Source organism: Vidua macroura, chromosome 8, assembly GCF_024509145.1.
Source record: "Vidua macroura isolate BioBank_ID:100142 chromosome 8, ASM2450914v1, whole genome shotgun sequence".
Classification (NCBI taxonomy): Eukaryota; Metazoa; Chordata; class Aves; order Passeriformes; family Viduidae; genus Vidua; species Vidua macroura.
In genome coordinates, this window is record NC_071578.1 from 20,815,200 (window position 1) to 20,832,534 (window position 17,335).

General features: G+C 43.5%; 1 protein-coding gene across 12 annotated transcripts in view; it reads right to left on the reverse strand.

Annotated features, from left to right (window-relative positions):
* Window positions 1–2,547: 2,547 nt before the first annotated feature.
* CAMK2G (calcium/calmodulin dependent protein kinase II gamma) overlaps window positions 2,548–17,335 on the reverse strand; it is a 118,781-nt gene continuing 103,993 nt past the window's right edge. For 4 of the 12 annotated variants that reach the window (XM_053983453.1, XM_053983447.1, XM_053983445.1 and 1 more), the window contains 8 exons: window positions 16,921–16,965; window positions 16,226–16,274; window positions 14,028–14,141; window positions 12,262–12,387; window positions 9,709–9,784; window positions 9,122–9,216; window positions 7,833–8,078; window positions 2,548–5,270 (listed from right to left, as the gene is read on the reverse strand). In XM_053983453.1, coding sequence (XP_053839428.1) covers window positions 7,846–8,078; window positions 9,122–9,216; window positions 9,709–9,784; window positions 12,262–12,387; window positions 14,028–14,141; window positions 16,226–16,274; window positions 16,921–16,965 — 738 coding nt within the window. In that variant the 3' untranslated portion in view covers window positions 2,548–5,270; window positions 7,833–7,845. Of the gene's footprint in view, window positions 5,271–7,832; window positions 8,079–8,120; window positions 8,381–9,121; window positions 9,217–9,708; window positions 9,785–12,261; window positions 12,388–14,027; window positions 14,142–16,225; window positions 16,275–16,920; window positions 16,966–17,335 lie in introns of those variants that run through there. The other 8 variants (XM_053983450.1, XM_053983449.1, XM_053983454.1 and 5 more) reach the window with 6 other exon arrangements.

Here is a 17,335-nt window from a genome sequence, read left to right on the forward strand (position 1 = left end):
TCCAGTCTGCCTTAAAAACCACAAACATATTTGTTTTCTAATACTTGTTAAGTACATAAGAAATTGACTTAAAATTCTTTAGAGTACTACACACCAACCAGTAAATTCCTATTCCTTATCAGCAGGCAAAGAGGACATTCTGGCAGGTGAGTTGTTCTCAGGCACTAAGGATCTCAAGGGAAAAATTCATAATCCTCCATTCAAGCTGCTTTAAGTGCCCCCAAAGGATCACCTTTCTCTACTCTTAAATAAACATATAACAAACCCAAATAACCAAGCATTCCAGGTGCATTAATCTGCAGTCCCAAACCTTTCAAATTCTCAGGCAAAAAAAAATCATCTGTGATGTGTAGCAGCAATACCACCTTAGCTTCTCTGCACTGTTCATCAGTCCCTTACATCGGTTTCTACAGAGGTCAGGCTTATCATCTGCTTGTACAAATGGGAAAGCTGAAGCACAGAGCACACAGCTGTCTTATCTGCAGTCACCCTGCAAAGCCATAGCAAACCCCAAACCAGATCACAAATCCAATCATTAGTGAAATGCTCTGTTTGTTTTTCTACGTTATCAATTACACATAAGTAAGAGGTAACAGTTTTCATAATAAAATGGAAAGGATATTGACATTCAGGGTCCAGTTCTGCCCATGCTTCTCCCCACATCTCATAGATACTACAAGCATAGGAGCATCCTTTGTGCCATTAGCTCAGCAAGTGAGAGCAAAGCAATCTCAGTTTAAAAGGAAATCTACTTGGGCATAAATAAAAGCTACCATCAATTACAGGTCTCCCAGAGAGTAATTCACCTATGTATACAACCATGTATGTGCACAAATTGGAAGGGAACTTCAAAAACCATGCTCAGACACTTGTCTTTGGTAGGAAGACTGCAAAACTTCATCTAATAGGATGAACAGATTTTAAATAGCTATAGCATACTGGAAAGTAAGGTTCTGGGAACATCCCTGTTTGATAGCTCAACACTGGAGCTATTACAATGCAGAGAAGTACCATTCCCAATCCTTGCTGTCAGTTAAAACATAAGACATTAAACAGGCCCCATATATATACTACAATAAATATTCTTGACCTGAGTGTTAGTCTGACTATTTCACTTTCAACAAGTGTTAAAATTAGTCTTATCGTGGTTAAAAGAGTTACTAAGAACGTGGGATATCACAACTAATTTTAAGAGTACCTTCCTAGTGTTCATCAGCTTATACTGCAACATAACTTCAAAGATCATTAAGACAGGATTAACTGCTTCAGGAGAAACCTTACCTGATGAATGCTCCTACCTCATGTCAGAAACGAGAGCAGAACGTCTCTTTGCTCCCGAAATAGCAGGAGCCATTTCTTCTGGGCACGAACAGGTTGCCTTTAGTCCCAGTAAAACGGACTATAAAACTCTTACCTTCTCCCTTTAAACACTAAGGACGATTTTTTCCTCCTGTTCCATCAGGCAGCAAAAGTAATCATCTCTCTAAGCAGCAACAGCTGACACCTATTTACTGGGTAATTGCTGCAGTTAAAGGGGATTAAGCACAATGAACTCGCTTTCAGTGATAAGGCAAAGCCACCCCCTCCCCTCTGCCGCACTTCCCAGACACACCTGGGAAGAGCTCAGGGGAATGGAGGCCAGTCAGGCCTGCTAAGTGGAGGGGCTACATGCTGGCTAGAGCCCCTTTGCTGCAGCCAGTGCCAAAACGAGATGCGTGTCCCCCACACAATGACAGCAGGAACCGTGCCACACACAAGGCCAGCGGGTGGCACAGGCGCGGGGAAGCCCCTGAGCGTCTCTGTCCCACAGGCCCGCGCGGGCAGGGGCTCAGCAGAGGCTGCGGGCAGCACCTGCTGCAGCCTCACGGCTCAGCACCGGCCCTCGAGAGCAGCTGAGATCTGCGAGGTGGAAATAACAGAGAAACGGCAAAGCAGCAAAGGCCTGAGCGGAACAAAGCCTACCTAACGGGGCATACGTAAAATGCTAACAACAAGAGGCAGTATAAAACCAAAACAAGTTAAATTCACCTAACTTTTAACTTAAGAAATGATGCTTACGCTGCTAGACCTGACAAGTTCTGTGCCTCTGCAGGAGCATCCCAGCTAGGACACAAAATACACTAGTTGACAAATAACTAAGTCACACAACTTGAGATCAGCATGTTTACATCAGGCAAACCAAATAGCAAGATAGCTTCTCCCACAAGAAGAAGCTTAAATATTGGTGAGGAAAATAAAGACCAGGAAAGGAAATAATAGCATAGATTTGCCAAGGATCAGGCAGGCTATTGGGAACAAAAGCAGAATTTCTCTATTATCCCTGGTCTGTCAGTGAAATGCCATAAAGGTAATTTTAACAGGTTCTGTCATCCTGTTGTTTTAAATGCTAGTATTCTCTGCTCCCCACTTTTAGGTATGGTACCACTTAACTTTTTAAACATTACATTTTTAAATGACACAGGAAAAAAAACCCTCTTCTGTCAATTGATTCCTATCCCAGAAGTACCAATTTCATATTCCTCAGGAGAATAATGTGACACTCCAAACTTTACACTGTTTAAATGTTATTTTATTAAATATCTTCAGTTCAAGGTTTCATTGTAACAAAGCTATGAAGGTTCTACCAACATTCAGACCAAACAAACAAACACTAGCTAACTTTAATTATTTCTATATCATGCAAAAATTCTGCATCAAATGCCTTCCATTTCCTGTTTAAAATGTGATATTTATAATATATATTATATAGATGCTTACATTAGCCCCATAAGAGAACATTAAGAATGCTAAAGGTGTACAGCTGTGTTTGATAATGGCCATACCAAGCTACGGTTCTCATTAACTTAAACAAAAAAAAAAAAAAAAAAAATCCAAAAGAGTTTGTCTCCAAGACTGTGCAAAAACAAAAAAAACTAACAGTTCTGTTCTTTTAAAATTTTCTCTGAAAGATGCATATACTTAATATAGAGGGTTCTTTTTTTTAACTATTAATAATTATCAGGTAAAGAGACAAGGAAGATCAGACCAAAAGAAGGCATGCATAATGTTTTGTATTTATCTTTTTTAAGTGGCATAACTGTAATCTGTTTGCTCTCTTTGTGGCTTAAATTTTTTTCTGAATGTAATATCAAGGCTTTTTACTTTTCCACTTCAGTCACTGTCTTTAAAATGTTTTGAAATAATAAAATCTAGTGTTTGCCCCACCATGGAGTCAATCCCCTCCTCACTCCTCCCTTGGGATAGCAGAGGGAGGAAGAAAAGGGTGTTTGCTCAAATAAACCTGGGAAGTGTGGATGGTCTTTTCCTTCATGAGTGGTAAGCTGATCTAATCCTGGTGTGGGGTAGCACCTCTCCAATAAAGGGAGCAGAGCGCTATCTGCTGCGAAGTGACAGCTCCACTTTGTGCAACAGCTTTTATTTTCTGCATTTTATTGAATAAAGGTTAAAATTCCAAATTGTCTTTCTTCTCTTCTATAGTCTGCTAAAAGATTGCCACGCACTTAGTACGCTGTCATGGAAATAATTTTAACTCTCTAGAGATCCAAAAATTATTAGGGGTAGATAAATTCAGGTAAAAGCCCATTCCAACTTCTGCAAGTGATGCCTTTCCCTTGGTCAAGACAAATCCCATCAGGTCTGCCAGAAAGGCCATTTTCTTCTTGGGGCTAGGCTCCCTCCTTGGTAAGCTCAACAAAACACTTCCATATCTCCCACCCAATGAATAAAGGAACTGAAATCTTTTTGCAGCAAAGAAAAGAAAGGAAGATGAATTGGCCCAAAGGACGAACATCAGATCACGTGTTCATTCCCTTTCCCCTCTGCTTCATGAGGTATCCTCTAACACCCAGAGGCAACACAGGATGGAGGGTGGCCTGGATTCCTTCAGCTACAGCTTTTGAGGTTCTGATCTGATAGTTTTCTGTGTTACAACATCACTGTAAAAAATAGAAAAATTACCCAAATAAACACTAGGAAACATGACACTTACAAACATCAGATGGGTTAGTGGTGGGGAGAAGCACCTGGCTGGGGCTGCTGGCTCCCACTGCTATTTTACTGGAGACCAACAAATCATACAGGAGGCCAGGTAACCCCTTTAATTCTACGGGTGCATATATTTCAGTATAAAAAACACACGCTATTTATGCCTCATATAGGAGTGTATGTGCAAGTTTTCATGAAGAACATAACACTAAGTTTTTTGTTTGCTTCCTAAGGAACATGTGTTCTGCACACTGTGGATCCCAACTATGCTACTAAAAAGGAAAAAAAAAATAGAAAATCCCATACAAATACCCTCTTCCTCTAAAATCTCTGCTCTTAATGAAATGTTTTTTTATTTTGTTAAATTAAATAAGCTGGTTTCAAAACTCCATGTTTTTCCAGGTAGTGGCTGTTTCTAAAACCAGTATCACTAAAGAGCGAGCTTCTATTCAAGTTAATTAATTGGGTTAAAAATGAGTTACTTAAACCCATTTTTAAATCCCTACTTCCATCTTTAGTTTTAAATCAACATTCCATTTTATTTCTTAAAAAAAAAAAAAAAAAAAAGAAAAAAAAAAAAAAGAAAAGTCTGTTTTGGGATCCAGCAGCCCAAGCAACCAGGTCTCCATAGCGTTCTTGCTGTGCAGAAATCAAAGAAGAAACAGGCTGAAGTCAGACTGCTGGGCAACAGGAAGAGAAGCAGCTCCTCTGTCTTGAACCCCAGTCTTCACACTGGCTCCTCTGGGGTCTCCTTGCCACCTCTCACCGACTGTAGCTGCAGCACAGCCCGAATGTGGTATTAACTTCCACCATCGCTTTGCGGAGCTCAGTTCAGCCGTCCGCTGTTCAAGCTGCCTCCTTTCTTGCTCTCCCTCTCTCCTTCTCTCCTTCACTTTTGCTTTCCCCCCTCACTTCATTTCTGAAAGATGTTCCGGCTGCTGCCACTTTCTTAGCCCTGGGGGAGGGGGCATGTTGGATAATCTGTCATTTATTTAGCATTATTCCTGTTTTTTTATTATTTTATACAAACAACATGTCTTTTTTTTTAGATTTAAAAACACCTTCGTACAGCAGAAACAGACACGATGGATCCATGGAAAACAACAGAAAGGCAGTGCCCGGAGCATCAGATGCATGCAGGGTTTCGTGCATTTGGCTGCTGCCTGTTTGTAATTTGTATTTATTTTTTTAATGTCAAAACAGACATGACCGTTGCTGTCACTCAGGCACTCCAGAGCTGCTTGCTAAGAAGATATTGCCCTCCAGCTGAGTATCTCCACAAGTTGCTGCAGTCAGGAAGAGGTAGTGTCCACCCAGAAAGGAGAGGGGAGAACAGGATGGAAGATGGAAGGAAATAAAGCCATACATTAGCTGTACACAATTAAAAAAACATGTTTTCTACAGGTTAATTATTTAGGGTAGGTAGAAACCCCTAACACAAGACAAACTGGGGCTCATGAGGAGACCTCTAACGGTAAGAGGCACTCACTTCCCCTTCCAGGTGGCTGAGAGTGCCAGTGAAAATTAACAAATTGCTAAAATGTATTACATGCTGCTTTGGAGCAGCCCTGAGCCCACCCTCTCACAGCCATGACCCAGAAGCTGAAGAAGTTTCCTAAGGAGTGCTCAAAGGCTCTGGTTCTAAGGGACATTTTCTCCTTCACTTTCCATTGGCTTTTGCCTTGAACTGAAAGATAATTATATTTTTCTTAGGGTTTTTATTTTTCAAATCTTCAGTAATTTTGTCTCTGAACTTACTTAATATTTAAACAAATGTATGAGCTTGTCTGCAGTTTTGTGAAATTGTAGCCCTAGTGACTGCTTTTAGCAAAGGCCCTTCCTAGTTAACCCTCAGGTGCCAAATTACTCAATTTATTTTGATCAGTTTAAAGTCTGGGTTTTTTTCATATCTGTTTAGCATTATCCTGTCATGAAAGTATAGCCAAACCCTTCTTTCTACCATTTCTTAGTTTGCAAATCTTTGCAGAATCTCCTTTATAAATCTTCTCCCTTCTTGGTTCCCACTCTCTCCTTACACAGAAGTCCTCTGACTAATATCAAACTTCTTTTCTGGCTGCAGTTTCCTTTTGAGATGATTTACCCAGAACTGAACTCTGCCTTCCAGGTGAGAAGAAACCACTAATTTCTATTTAATCATTCTTACTCACCTCATTCATTCTTCAGCCTTAGCTTTCACTGCACACGACTCCAAAATGATTCAGTGCATTCAGATGGGGGCTACCCACACTGACCCCATTTGCAATTGCTTGTGGGTATACCTCCTTCAGAACCCAGAAATGCATGCAAATACTTCAACTTCTATTTGTTTACAGGGTATTTTTAAATATTGTTTTAACCAACATTTTGTGGTTTGGAAATACCTTCTGCTCTGCAGTTTGCAGAAACCCTCCAGCACATACTTTTGGAGGGCTTCAGCATTTCCATAGCCAAGAAACATACCTCTTCTGCAGCAGACTTTCCATTCCTAAATTTCCTCAGAAGTCCTAGGCATAGCCACTGAGCCATACTGATCTTTAATTTAATAATTTCTTCTGCATATTTTTTTGGACAAACGTCCAAATCCAGGACAGATGTCTCCCTCAACATTTCTGTGATGAAATCTGATCCAAGTTTTTTTTTGTTTCCTGCAAAGGCTTTTTCCTTCTCACTGCCTTACTCCCTGGAAATTCAGCTGATTTTCCAGCTCCCTTGAAAGCTTCCCTGCTTCTGGTGCCCCCAACTGGCTTCTGCTTTTCAAATTCCATCTGTGACCTCTGCAGCTTGCTTGTGATAGTTCACATTCCTTCCCAGTGCCTTCAGTAGGGTTGAATACCTCAAAACACATGACTACAAACTGCTCTTGGCTTAGTACCAAGTTGTTCACAGAACTAGGACTCAAGTAGCAACTATACTTGAGTGGTTCATCCTTAAATGACCACATTAAGAAAAGATTGCCTCCTAGTTGTAAATATTTGTTGTGTTTGCTCTTAAATAGAAAATACTTAGTAAAAAGGTCCTAAGATTAGGAAACTTAGGGTTATAAAATGAATGTAACGTATATTTCAGCATAAACCAAAAGGATGCAGAAAGACTTTGTATATCTAATTAAAAGAGATGATTAAGGCAATAAACCAGAATGACTTAATGCTGAAGAAGTAAATGGATCTGATGTCCTTTAGGAGCAAGCAACAATCATTTCATCATGACATATTTTAGAGTCAAAGTTTCTTCAAATTATGAATTGTGGCAAGTTAATTGGGGGACATTTTAAACCCTCTGATATTACTATTTGTTTAGATTCTTTTCCCCTGAGTTTTCTCAATGTGGTATATTAAATAGCTTTTGCTTATCAGAAAATCAGTGGTAAAATTTATATGAATAAACCCTTACCCCTTATGGCACAGAAATTGTTCTGTATGGATTATACAATATTCTTTCTAGAAAATGACATAATCATCAAAAAAGTCCTCTGAAATGACCCCCAGCATGGAAAGGTAGATGTGAAAGGGCCGTGCACAGCATGAGATACTCTTTCTCTCTGCTCCAGATAAGGTGTTTGTCCAAGCACAGACCTGAGCACCTGGGAGGAAGCACAGCTGCTACAAGGGTACCTATGCCCAGGAACAGCTGCCTGGCACATGACTCCCATTTGTCAGGAGTGGCAGATAACCCTACTGATGCCAGAGGACAGGACTTAAAGGAACACCATCTACAAGCCAAAGTTTTCAGCCCTACAGACAACTAAATATGGTTCTCTCACAGCCTGCTAAACAGCCTTGAACACTGAATTCCCACATACAGCAGCCTCAGCTGAGCGTGTGATGTACTCCTTCCCTGAGAATCCATACCCGTATTTGATCCTCACTGGAGAGGTGCTGCAGGAGCTCCAGAGCAGTGGTAGTGGACATTGAGCCACTTGCCATCTCGGCGGTGCCAGACACGGGTCTCCTCCGACTGCGTGGTGCGGGGCCGGCCTTGGCCGTCGATGTACTGCGTCAGGCGGATGTACGCGATGCAGGCGGCGTCCTCCCCGATGACGTGGACGTGAGGGTTCAGGATGGTCGTGTGGATTGGCTTGCTGTTCTTCGACAGTACTGGCAGGACATGCAAAACCATCAGGTTCATTTTACAACTAAGAAGGAACAGCGTCCCACATTCTCCAACCTCTTCTATATTCTACTCACCTTTCACTGGATTCTGGAATACCACAAAAATTGCTCCTGCAATTCTTACCCCTATCACCTGTTGTTCTCCTTAGGAACTGCACACTTACTGCCAGGAATCCCCTGACCCCTTTGCCCCCACTTCCTCTGCTGCTGTGTCTTCAGTTATGGGGAAAGATCGTTCACTTAGAGAATATCGTTGCAAAGGAGTCAGTAATCAGGAGACCTTTATGCTAGGATAGCATTAAATATGAACAAACCTCAGAGAAGTGTTAAAAACACCCCATAAGAGGCTGTTGAGAGAGACAAAGTCTCTACATACTTAAGAGAACTACATATTGCCCATACTAAGGACCTTGACCTAACCCCCAAAATAAAACAGATTGAACAGCTCAGGATTTAAATTTCAATTATCTCATCCTGTGGAGACATCCAGGAAAGGAGACAAATCCCATAGTATAAATGATAGGATTTCTGCTAACTCTTTCCTGCCCCAGGCTGACAAGGTGACCCTTATATCTATGTACAAGTTTCATTAGGTGTTAGAGATCTGAAACTATCCAGGGAAACTCAAAGCGAAAGCGTCTTTATGCCTGACCATTGTGTATGTTTACCCGAAATATACATCTTGCTTCCACCAAAATCTGATCATTTTTTTCAATTTTCATATCAGTAAGAAGTACAGTAAGTCAAACTTTTAAAGGCCCTGCAGTCCATGCCAGGTACAAAACATTTCCACCAGGCAGATTGTATGCCTAGAGTGAAGGGATGTGGGGTTTAGAATTGAAATTGTTGCTGAACAGGCTTTTTGACAGAAAGGCTGCTTGCTTTTATGAATGCATCATAACCCAAGCACAATCAAGTTCCTGCTTATTCTGATAACCAGTAAAAACAAGGCAAATTTTCCCCCACAAATGTGACATAGAGGAAGAGTAGAGAGAAAGGTGTTGGAGTTACCAAATCTACCCACTCACAGTTTTCAAAGTAAAACTTATGGAAATCCATTCCTTCAACCAGGTTCCCCAGTGCTTCAGGTTCAAATGAGGTCAAGCCAGGATCACAGATTTTTCTGCAAAGAAAAGCAGCCCAGGTTTACAGTTTGCATTTGATCCCAAGAGCTATTCACACAGTGAAGTGCTAGTATGCCATTTGACTCACATCCTGTGTCCACCTAACTACATCTTCCTACTCCAATAAGTAAGTTCCTGAAGACTCAGCCCTACTATAACTAAAGGAGCCAACTAGATGACATTTCACATGAAATAAATTTCTAGGTTACTGACTTTCCTTTTATTCTCTTTCTGTTCTTCTCGTTGCCCTCCCCTGTACTTTTCTTACAAACCCAGGATATTTTCCTGTTGTTGCTCCTGTTGCTTTTTGCTACCTGATTTGATATTCATTTAGAGCTCTACTACTCCATCTCTTACTCCTAACTGATGTAGGCTAAGAAGGCTAAACATTTTACCATCCCTGACTGCATGACAGCTCCTCATACCTAGAAGCCAGAGCATCACTTGCACACAAACTGATAAACAACCTGTCAGAAAGCATCTCTACTTACGTATAAGCCTCAAAATCTCCATTGTTGATGGCCTCTATCAGCTGCTCTGTTATCTTAATGATCTCTTGCTTACGCACTGTGAACAAGAAGAAAGGGCAATTTAGCTGTGCTGAAGAGTTCAGTAGAAATATGAGGCTAGTGGGTGCTTCCTACAAGCAATTTGTAGAGCACCATTAGTCTAGATCTCATAGGATGCTGCTCCCTGCATTCTGGAGATATGCAGTTAAGACAGTCATCCACATGAGAGTAGGGGGGCAGTGGTATGAAAGGGAAATGGTGATCCCATAATGCAGGGAGAAAGGAAATAAAGAGACCATTTTTTTTTTTTTTTCTTCCAGAAAGGTCTAAGGCACCAGAGGTGTCTCCTGAATGACAGTCAGAGCTGCTTCTGGGGAGTCTGACCAAAGAATGGCAGTGGCCCTGCCCACGTGAAGTAGTTGTCTGGCAGCTTAAGATGTGGAAAACCTTAACCACAGTAGCCATATATAAATGACCACACAGATCAAGCCAATTGGAAAGAGTCTCCCAACAACTTGCCTATCACCATCATCAATACCTCAGCTATTGTGAACGCTGCAAACAAGCAACTGGGACATGTAGGGATGGCTTCTGCAAGCTAGAAAGATGATGGCAGCAGGATGGACAGGTTGGATGAGCAGGTCCTAGCTATGTCTGAGAGTGCACTGCTCCTCAGGCAGTTAGCTTCTGCCAGTCCCTATGGCACAGTTCTTTCCAGCACTCTGACAGCATTGCCGTTAAGCCAGCCCAGCACACTGGACTTCAAGATGTATGAAGACAAGGGCTGTCTGTCTACTGTTGTTTGGCCCCCATGTGGCCAGCACCTCTGCACTCTCTTCTCTTGGTTCCCCACAGCAGATTGCCCAGGCCCCTTCCCCTCTGCAGCGTTCCATCATCCATGCTGGTCTCAAGAATTAATAACATTTACAAAGTTTCAATTAGGTCTGTTAAACAAAACAATTCTATTCTATGACTACTATGTGCACCATACCTATGCCTGAGCCTATATGCACAACCTTACATCTCTTCAGCCTTCCTCACACCTGTAGGTAGACTCTTCTGCACATTATACAGACATTTAAGAGGTTCTCTAGCATTCTTTTCAATGTTATCAGATAGGATACAATTCCTACCACTAAAAGTGCCATTCTTGTGCCCTTCAGCATCTAAAATATAGGTGTCTGAAATGGAACCAGTCCCCTGACTGTTCTCCCTTTGGGCCCTGAAACAAATTGGGACTTCTGGGAAGTCTCACATAGGCATCTTAGATGCCTATTATTAGAAGGACGGTGTTTAAATCTGACCTACCACCTTTAGATGTTCAAGTCAGGGAAGCTGAATTCCATTCTAAATGCCAGAAGATGCTACTCTGAACTGCTCTCCCATCCTGCCATGGGTAAGTGCAGCCAAAGAGCAACAAGATAATAATTTCACTGGCCATGAAAGATGTCCGTACCCACTCTGGAAATCAGTTAAGAGAATTTTACTACTGAGCCACCCTCAGAAACCCCTCAGATAGGGGACATCTGGCTCATAACAATAAGGTGGCTGGTTTTACTATGCAGGCTGTATACACTACCACACATGAAAAGATCTACACAGGGAATGGGTCAAAACGATATGGTGGGCTATATCTGTTGTGAAAAATGTCCTTACAAGCAAGTTGTCTGGGACTACTTTCACATGAAGAAGGGCTACTTGTTGGACCTCCAAACCATGCACCACCAATGTCCAGAAGATGGAGTGCATGGGAAAGGCTGCATTTCTGATGAGTGAGGGAGTCTGCAGTCCACAAGTCATGGTGTGCTGGCTCATCTTAAGGAAATTTGCATCCTCTTCCAAGGTGCCTTGATGCCTGAAGGACATCTGGCCTGTCCTTCAACGCTAGCCCATCCCATCAGACTGTGCTGGTCTCCTGGCTCTCACTACATGTCCCGAGCTAGAACCGGCACACGGGAGGTGACCAGTCTGTCCGAAGGACAGAGAGCCTCGGGACGTGCAGGGGGACGGCATTCGCGCCTGCCGCTCCCGACGAATCCGCGGGTCCCCCAAACTGGCACGGCAGAGGCACAAGCGGGAGGCGACACGCACCAGCACGGTCATCGAGCATGTCCCCCGGCTGCTTCACCCTGCTTTGTGCGAGCCCGGGAGGCAGCTACACCAGCTACACCGCCGGCCGGGGAGGGCTGCGGGCGCGTTCAGCGAGCACCGTTCGCGGCCGGGGCAGAGCTGGGCCGGGCTCCGTCTCCCCCGCGGGCCGGGGCGCAGCGGAGGCCGCGGGCGGGACGGGCTGAGGGCGGCCCCGCTCCCCGCCCCTGCGCGTGGCGCCCCCAGGCGGCCGCCGCCGCTCCCCGCACCCGGCTCCTGCGGCCGCGGCCCCGCCAGGACCGATGGCGCCAGCTCGGAGCGCTCAGCCCCGGCCCGGCTCGGACGGACGGGGTGAGGGGCAGGGGAGGAGAGAGAAGGGAACTTTACATCTAGGGTAACTAGCATAAGTTGCACTATTTCACTACTGCTACCCAGCTGCTAACTTACACGGTGCTCGGTTAAGTACAAAGGGAACTACTGGAGTTAGCAAAGGCTCCGACCGAGCACGCTCTAACTCCAATGTCTGCCCTGGGCTGTCCCAGGCATGGAGCTTCTCTTCACAAGACTGTGTAGCTGCAAAACAAATGTAAGCGTTAAAATAATAAACAGACAAAAATTAGAAAGTAAAATAAAAACCAACAAAGAAGTAAAGACACACATAGCCCCAGCCCCAGTCAGCACACAGACATATCCACATCCCAGTAACTTCTACCTGCTCTCCTGCCTCTGTCACATCACTTGGGCCAGACACTGCTTGGCATGGGCCACCCGAGCACTGGTGCAAAAAGCACAGCAGGAATTACACCAGTGCTGGAGGGAGGTTGAGGGAGACCTAAAACAGTGGTCAGAGTAGTGACAGCAGCACAAGGGCAAGTACAAGATGGGATTAAAGAAAGCAGGGATATCCAAATCACTGCACATCTCAACTTGGAGGGAAGTGAAGTGGGAGAACACTGACCGACTTGGCAGAGAAGTGATTCGGCACTCCTCAGGGTACCAAGCAGGGCCTTGCTATGAGCAAGAGGAAGGAATTAATAAGAGAGCAGTGATGGACAGCTCACAGCAAAAAGGACTTCAGAAGAGATCATTTCCCTTCCATTCTGGCTAGGCAAAACACCTTTCCAATTGCACCTTACAAACGAGCAGTCTGGCATCCTTTGAGCCACTTCAAAAACAAGTAACAGAGATGCTCCAACTGCTGCATCATATGAGATACTGGTGCTGTGTGAAACCAGGGAAGTACAACAGGAAGAGACAGAAGAGGGCACGCCTGGTTCTTCCTTCCTAGACTGACCTGAACAGAATCAAATACTCCAGATGGTCCCAGCTCACACTAAAGATCCTTCTACTAGTGCTTTAAATAGTCAGGCAGCTAGTACAGTATGTCTGTGCAGGAGAAAGGCTGAGAATGCCACCTAGATTTTCTCCAACCTAATAGCTTTTTTCGTATGCATTTTCAGAGTTTTTCAGCCACAGGCTCCTCTACAGAGCTAGCAAGTTCAGGAGATATCACGCAGAACTTACCATAACTCACAGACTAACCATAGTACCAGCTAACTGAGCTAAAGACAAACACACAAGGTAAAGCTCATGACAGACAAATGCTCTTCAGAGCCAACATTATCCCAGGATTTTCACTCAAACACCTGATAATGGATTCAAAAATGCTTTGGAGTCTTTCAGGAGCCACAGCCTGAAAGCACCTTAAACTAGTCTGAAAATACTGGTTTTTGTTCCTTTGGTACTTCTGAGCACCATTCATGTCTGAGGTCCTCAGAAGTTCTGACAAGTGAGACTGAATTCAGTCTCATGCATCCCCTCCATAAGCAGACCTGCACCACTGACCCCATTTACCACAAGGAAAACTAAGAGATGCAGTGACTTGCCCAAGGAAACCCCAAAAGGCAGTGTCTCTGCAGAGAACTCCACATCTCACCCAGATGAAAGCAAGGGAATGAAATTAGCTAGGATGAGGTTCTGGGTTTGTTTTTTTTTTCAGAAAGGGAAGGAAATGTTTGGAAAATTTCAGTGTGCAAAGGGGGGTATTTTGCAGGAAGGGAGATGATTTCTTTTTATTCTGGAACACTGGAAATGGAAAATCAACATTTTGGAAGGAAGTTGAGGAAAGGAAAAATCTTAGGTAAGGAGAAATGAGAAGGGTGGAGGAAGGGGTGAGAAAAAGATGCTGTGAAGCACTGCACCCCTGGACTTACTGGCTGAGAAACAGAGAGAAAGCTGGGACTGCATGGACTCAGTCTGTGTTTTGCTCTCACTGTGCCTCCGTCCTTCAAGCACTGAGCTGCCGTCCCCGGTGGAGAGAGGGGGAGCTAGCATGGCAGGGAATTAAAACACAAACACAAACAAAACACGCAAGTTCAGTAAATAAAAAAAGAGAAAGTAAATAGGAGAACATTAAAGAAACCACAATGCTGGGCACAAAACATGCAGGAGTATCCTCCAGGGCAAAGCCAAGTAGACAGCTCGACAACATGAACCTGCTGTGCAATTTAGAATGACACAAGGGCAGGGGGGCGGAGGAAGAACGAAGACACACACTGCCTTTAGCCCCACCACAGTGGAAAAAACATATCCCTGAAGTAACTGTCACTGATGGATAAAGATAACGTCTCCTACAGCACAGCAGAACTGATCTGTGTATCCTGGTGTCTATTTAAAACAAGAAGTTTTAAAGAAGTTGGCAGAGGAACTGTACAAACACTTCCCTTTTCTGAGAGTCACGGCTATGCAGAACACTGAGAACTTCAACACTCCCAAACCTTTTGATCTACTTAGTTTTGCTCAAGTGCTTGCTTATCTTAAAACGTGGAAGGGGAGGAATGGAAAAAGAACACTGGTGAACACAGCTACACTTAAAACTGGAGGACTAAAATTACCAGAGCTGGCCACAGCACAAACCACTACTGTGCAAACTCTTTCCCTCCCAATCACCATTCAAATGCTCCCTTTCTATTAAAATCGTAACAAAATTTTCTAACCTCTGCCAAAAAACCCAAAACACAGTTTTGATCTGTAGCAATGTAGCCCTATACAACTGTGTACACTAACCAGCTGCATTCCTTCCTCCCCACTTTCTATTCCAGTCCTAGTCTTCTTTTCCTTGCAGCATTTGTATTCCTGACTTAACAACACCCATCAGCTCAGCTAGCTGAACCATGTGACCTCTCCAGAATAAAAAGTGCCACAGGACACAAGGTTCTGGACAAATACCCATTCTGGATGGCTATCCAGCAGAGATGATAAATCAAATTTATTACCGCACTACGAAATCCATCCAGTTCCTGTCCCTCAAAGCTAGGTTCTTAAACCACGGCTTATTCTTTGGCAAAAAGGTGGGAGTTAGAAGACTGTCCTGTAATGAGGCCAGGTCTTATCTGAAACAATCTGTATTGCAGAGCTCATTCATTCACATGCGTTTCTGCTCGCTGTGATTCCTCAGAAGAGAAGCCAGCAGCTTGTGACAAGCCATGGGAAAAGCATCAGCTGGGGCTTGTGACAAACCATGGGAAAAGCATCAGGAACTACCCCACTGACAGAGGTGACATTGCTGCTACATCACAGGGTCAGCACTGATTTTTCCCTGGCTATGTAAGTCAAATGGACTACAGGGAGAATGAGAATACCTCTGCCTCAAAATGCAAGTTATTAACACATTTGTCTCAGAATGCAAACTACCTTCACCCATCTCAAACTTGTTTATTCAGGAAAATGTCTGCTCCTCCTTCATTAGGGAGGTTAGGCAAAAGATAGCTGCTCAAACAACACGAGCACATATGGAACTTGGAGCTCCTTCATTTAAAGGGTTTTACAAGTACATGATATTTATGATCTGGTCACTGAAAGGCATGAAATCTCTTCTCAGCCTCTCTCTCTACTGATATCTCAGTCAAGGACAACAGGCTGAGAATGATCTTCATCTTAGGAAAAAAAAATAGACCGAAAGAGAAAAAATAACAAGGGAAGTCTTTGCATGTCACAAAAGATATTCCCAGAAAAGGGTGAAAAGGGAGACTGACTGGTAACAGAGAGGTTTCAACTCTCTGTAATCTACAGAGAAGCACAAAAACACAAGCAGAGTTCAAACCTCTAGGGACTGGTAGGGTATTTTCCACACCTAGAAATGGACTGGAGATGAACAGATTATGATATATGCAAGAAAAGAATTCCAACTCTGAGACAAAAACAAATTAGCTCAGTGTTTATATACCACAGAGGCCAAGTCAGATGGTTCCCCAATGCACAGTCCCACTGTGACAGGAATGACAGCGTCATGGCGCATTTATGAACTGAGTCAGACACAGAAATCTGGGAAGTTAGTTCAAGGCAATGATTGAATCTCTAAAATCCCTTGCCTACACTTAACTGTATTAGAAATTACAGGCAAAATACCTACCTTTCAGATCCTCATCTTCAGTTGTGGTGTTACAGCTCTCTGTGGAACCCTGCATGGCAGAACAGAGCATTACCAGGCATCAGCAGTCGGGAGAATGAGCAAATACTTTGATTTCTTTGTGAAGAACGATGGGGAAAAGCACAAAAACGTTGGCAGGGATGGAAGGGAGAGGATGATACAAGGAAGATTTGAATGTAAGCAGGCCAAATACAAAGCATAATGTAACAGCATCTTTGCTCAGCTTTTGCATGTTCGAGCTCTTAACCCAGAACTTTTACAAGTGTGGAAGTTACCAAACTCCGTCAAATTAAATCTAATGAGAGTTGCTTCTGTTTGAAAGAATAGCCACAAGAGGCTGAAGAAGGGCTGCTAGGCTTTCTCAGAGGAAGTGTCCATTTGTAGAAGAAAAGAAAAAAAAAAAGCTTAAGTGCCTATATCTCCTCTTTCATCCCACGTATGAGAGTGGTGGTTATACACCACAATAGGAAAGATGTGCTACTATCTGAACAGTTGTCTTTACTCAGCCTCTTTCAGAGATCCACAGCCATATAACACAACCCTCCTAGTCTATTGTCAGCAGTATTCAGGAGCATGCTACAAACCAGACATTGGAAAGTCAGAAACTGAATTAAGACACATGAAGACAAGAACAAGAGAGAAGCAGAGGTTTTTCTGGCAACACTCCCATCCCTTACCTTTATGCCATCTGTAGCATTATGGACAACAGTTGTTTGAGGCTCCTAGGAAAGGATGGAAGAATCATTAAACTCTAGTTCCAAAGCATTCTCTAATTTACTTTCACTCCCCAGCAAGTGGAGAAAAAAAAGTCAAATCAAATCACAAACTCCAACAGCACATGTGTGCCTGCGTGTGTACACACTTCCTGCACAGTTTCATTAAGAGAGAGGCTGCACTAAAGCTACAGTCACAAGGAGACAAAGCCCCCAGCTTCCCTGCAACTGCCCCTAATTCCCAATTCGCTTCCAGTGAACCAGGCTGGCACAGACACCAGGGGGCAACCAAGCAGCCCGTCTGCACCCTCTGCAGCCCTTCATGAGGTAAGGACCCCTCAGCAGCATCCTCACTGGAAAATGCTTCAGGAGAGGGGGA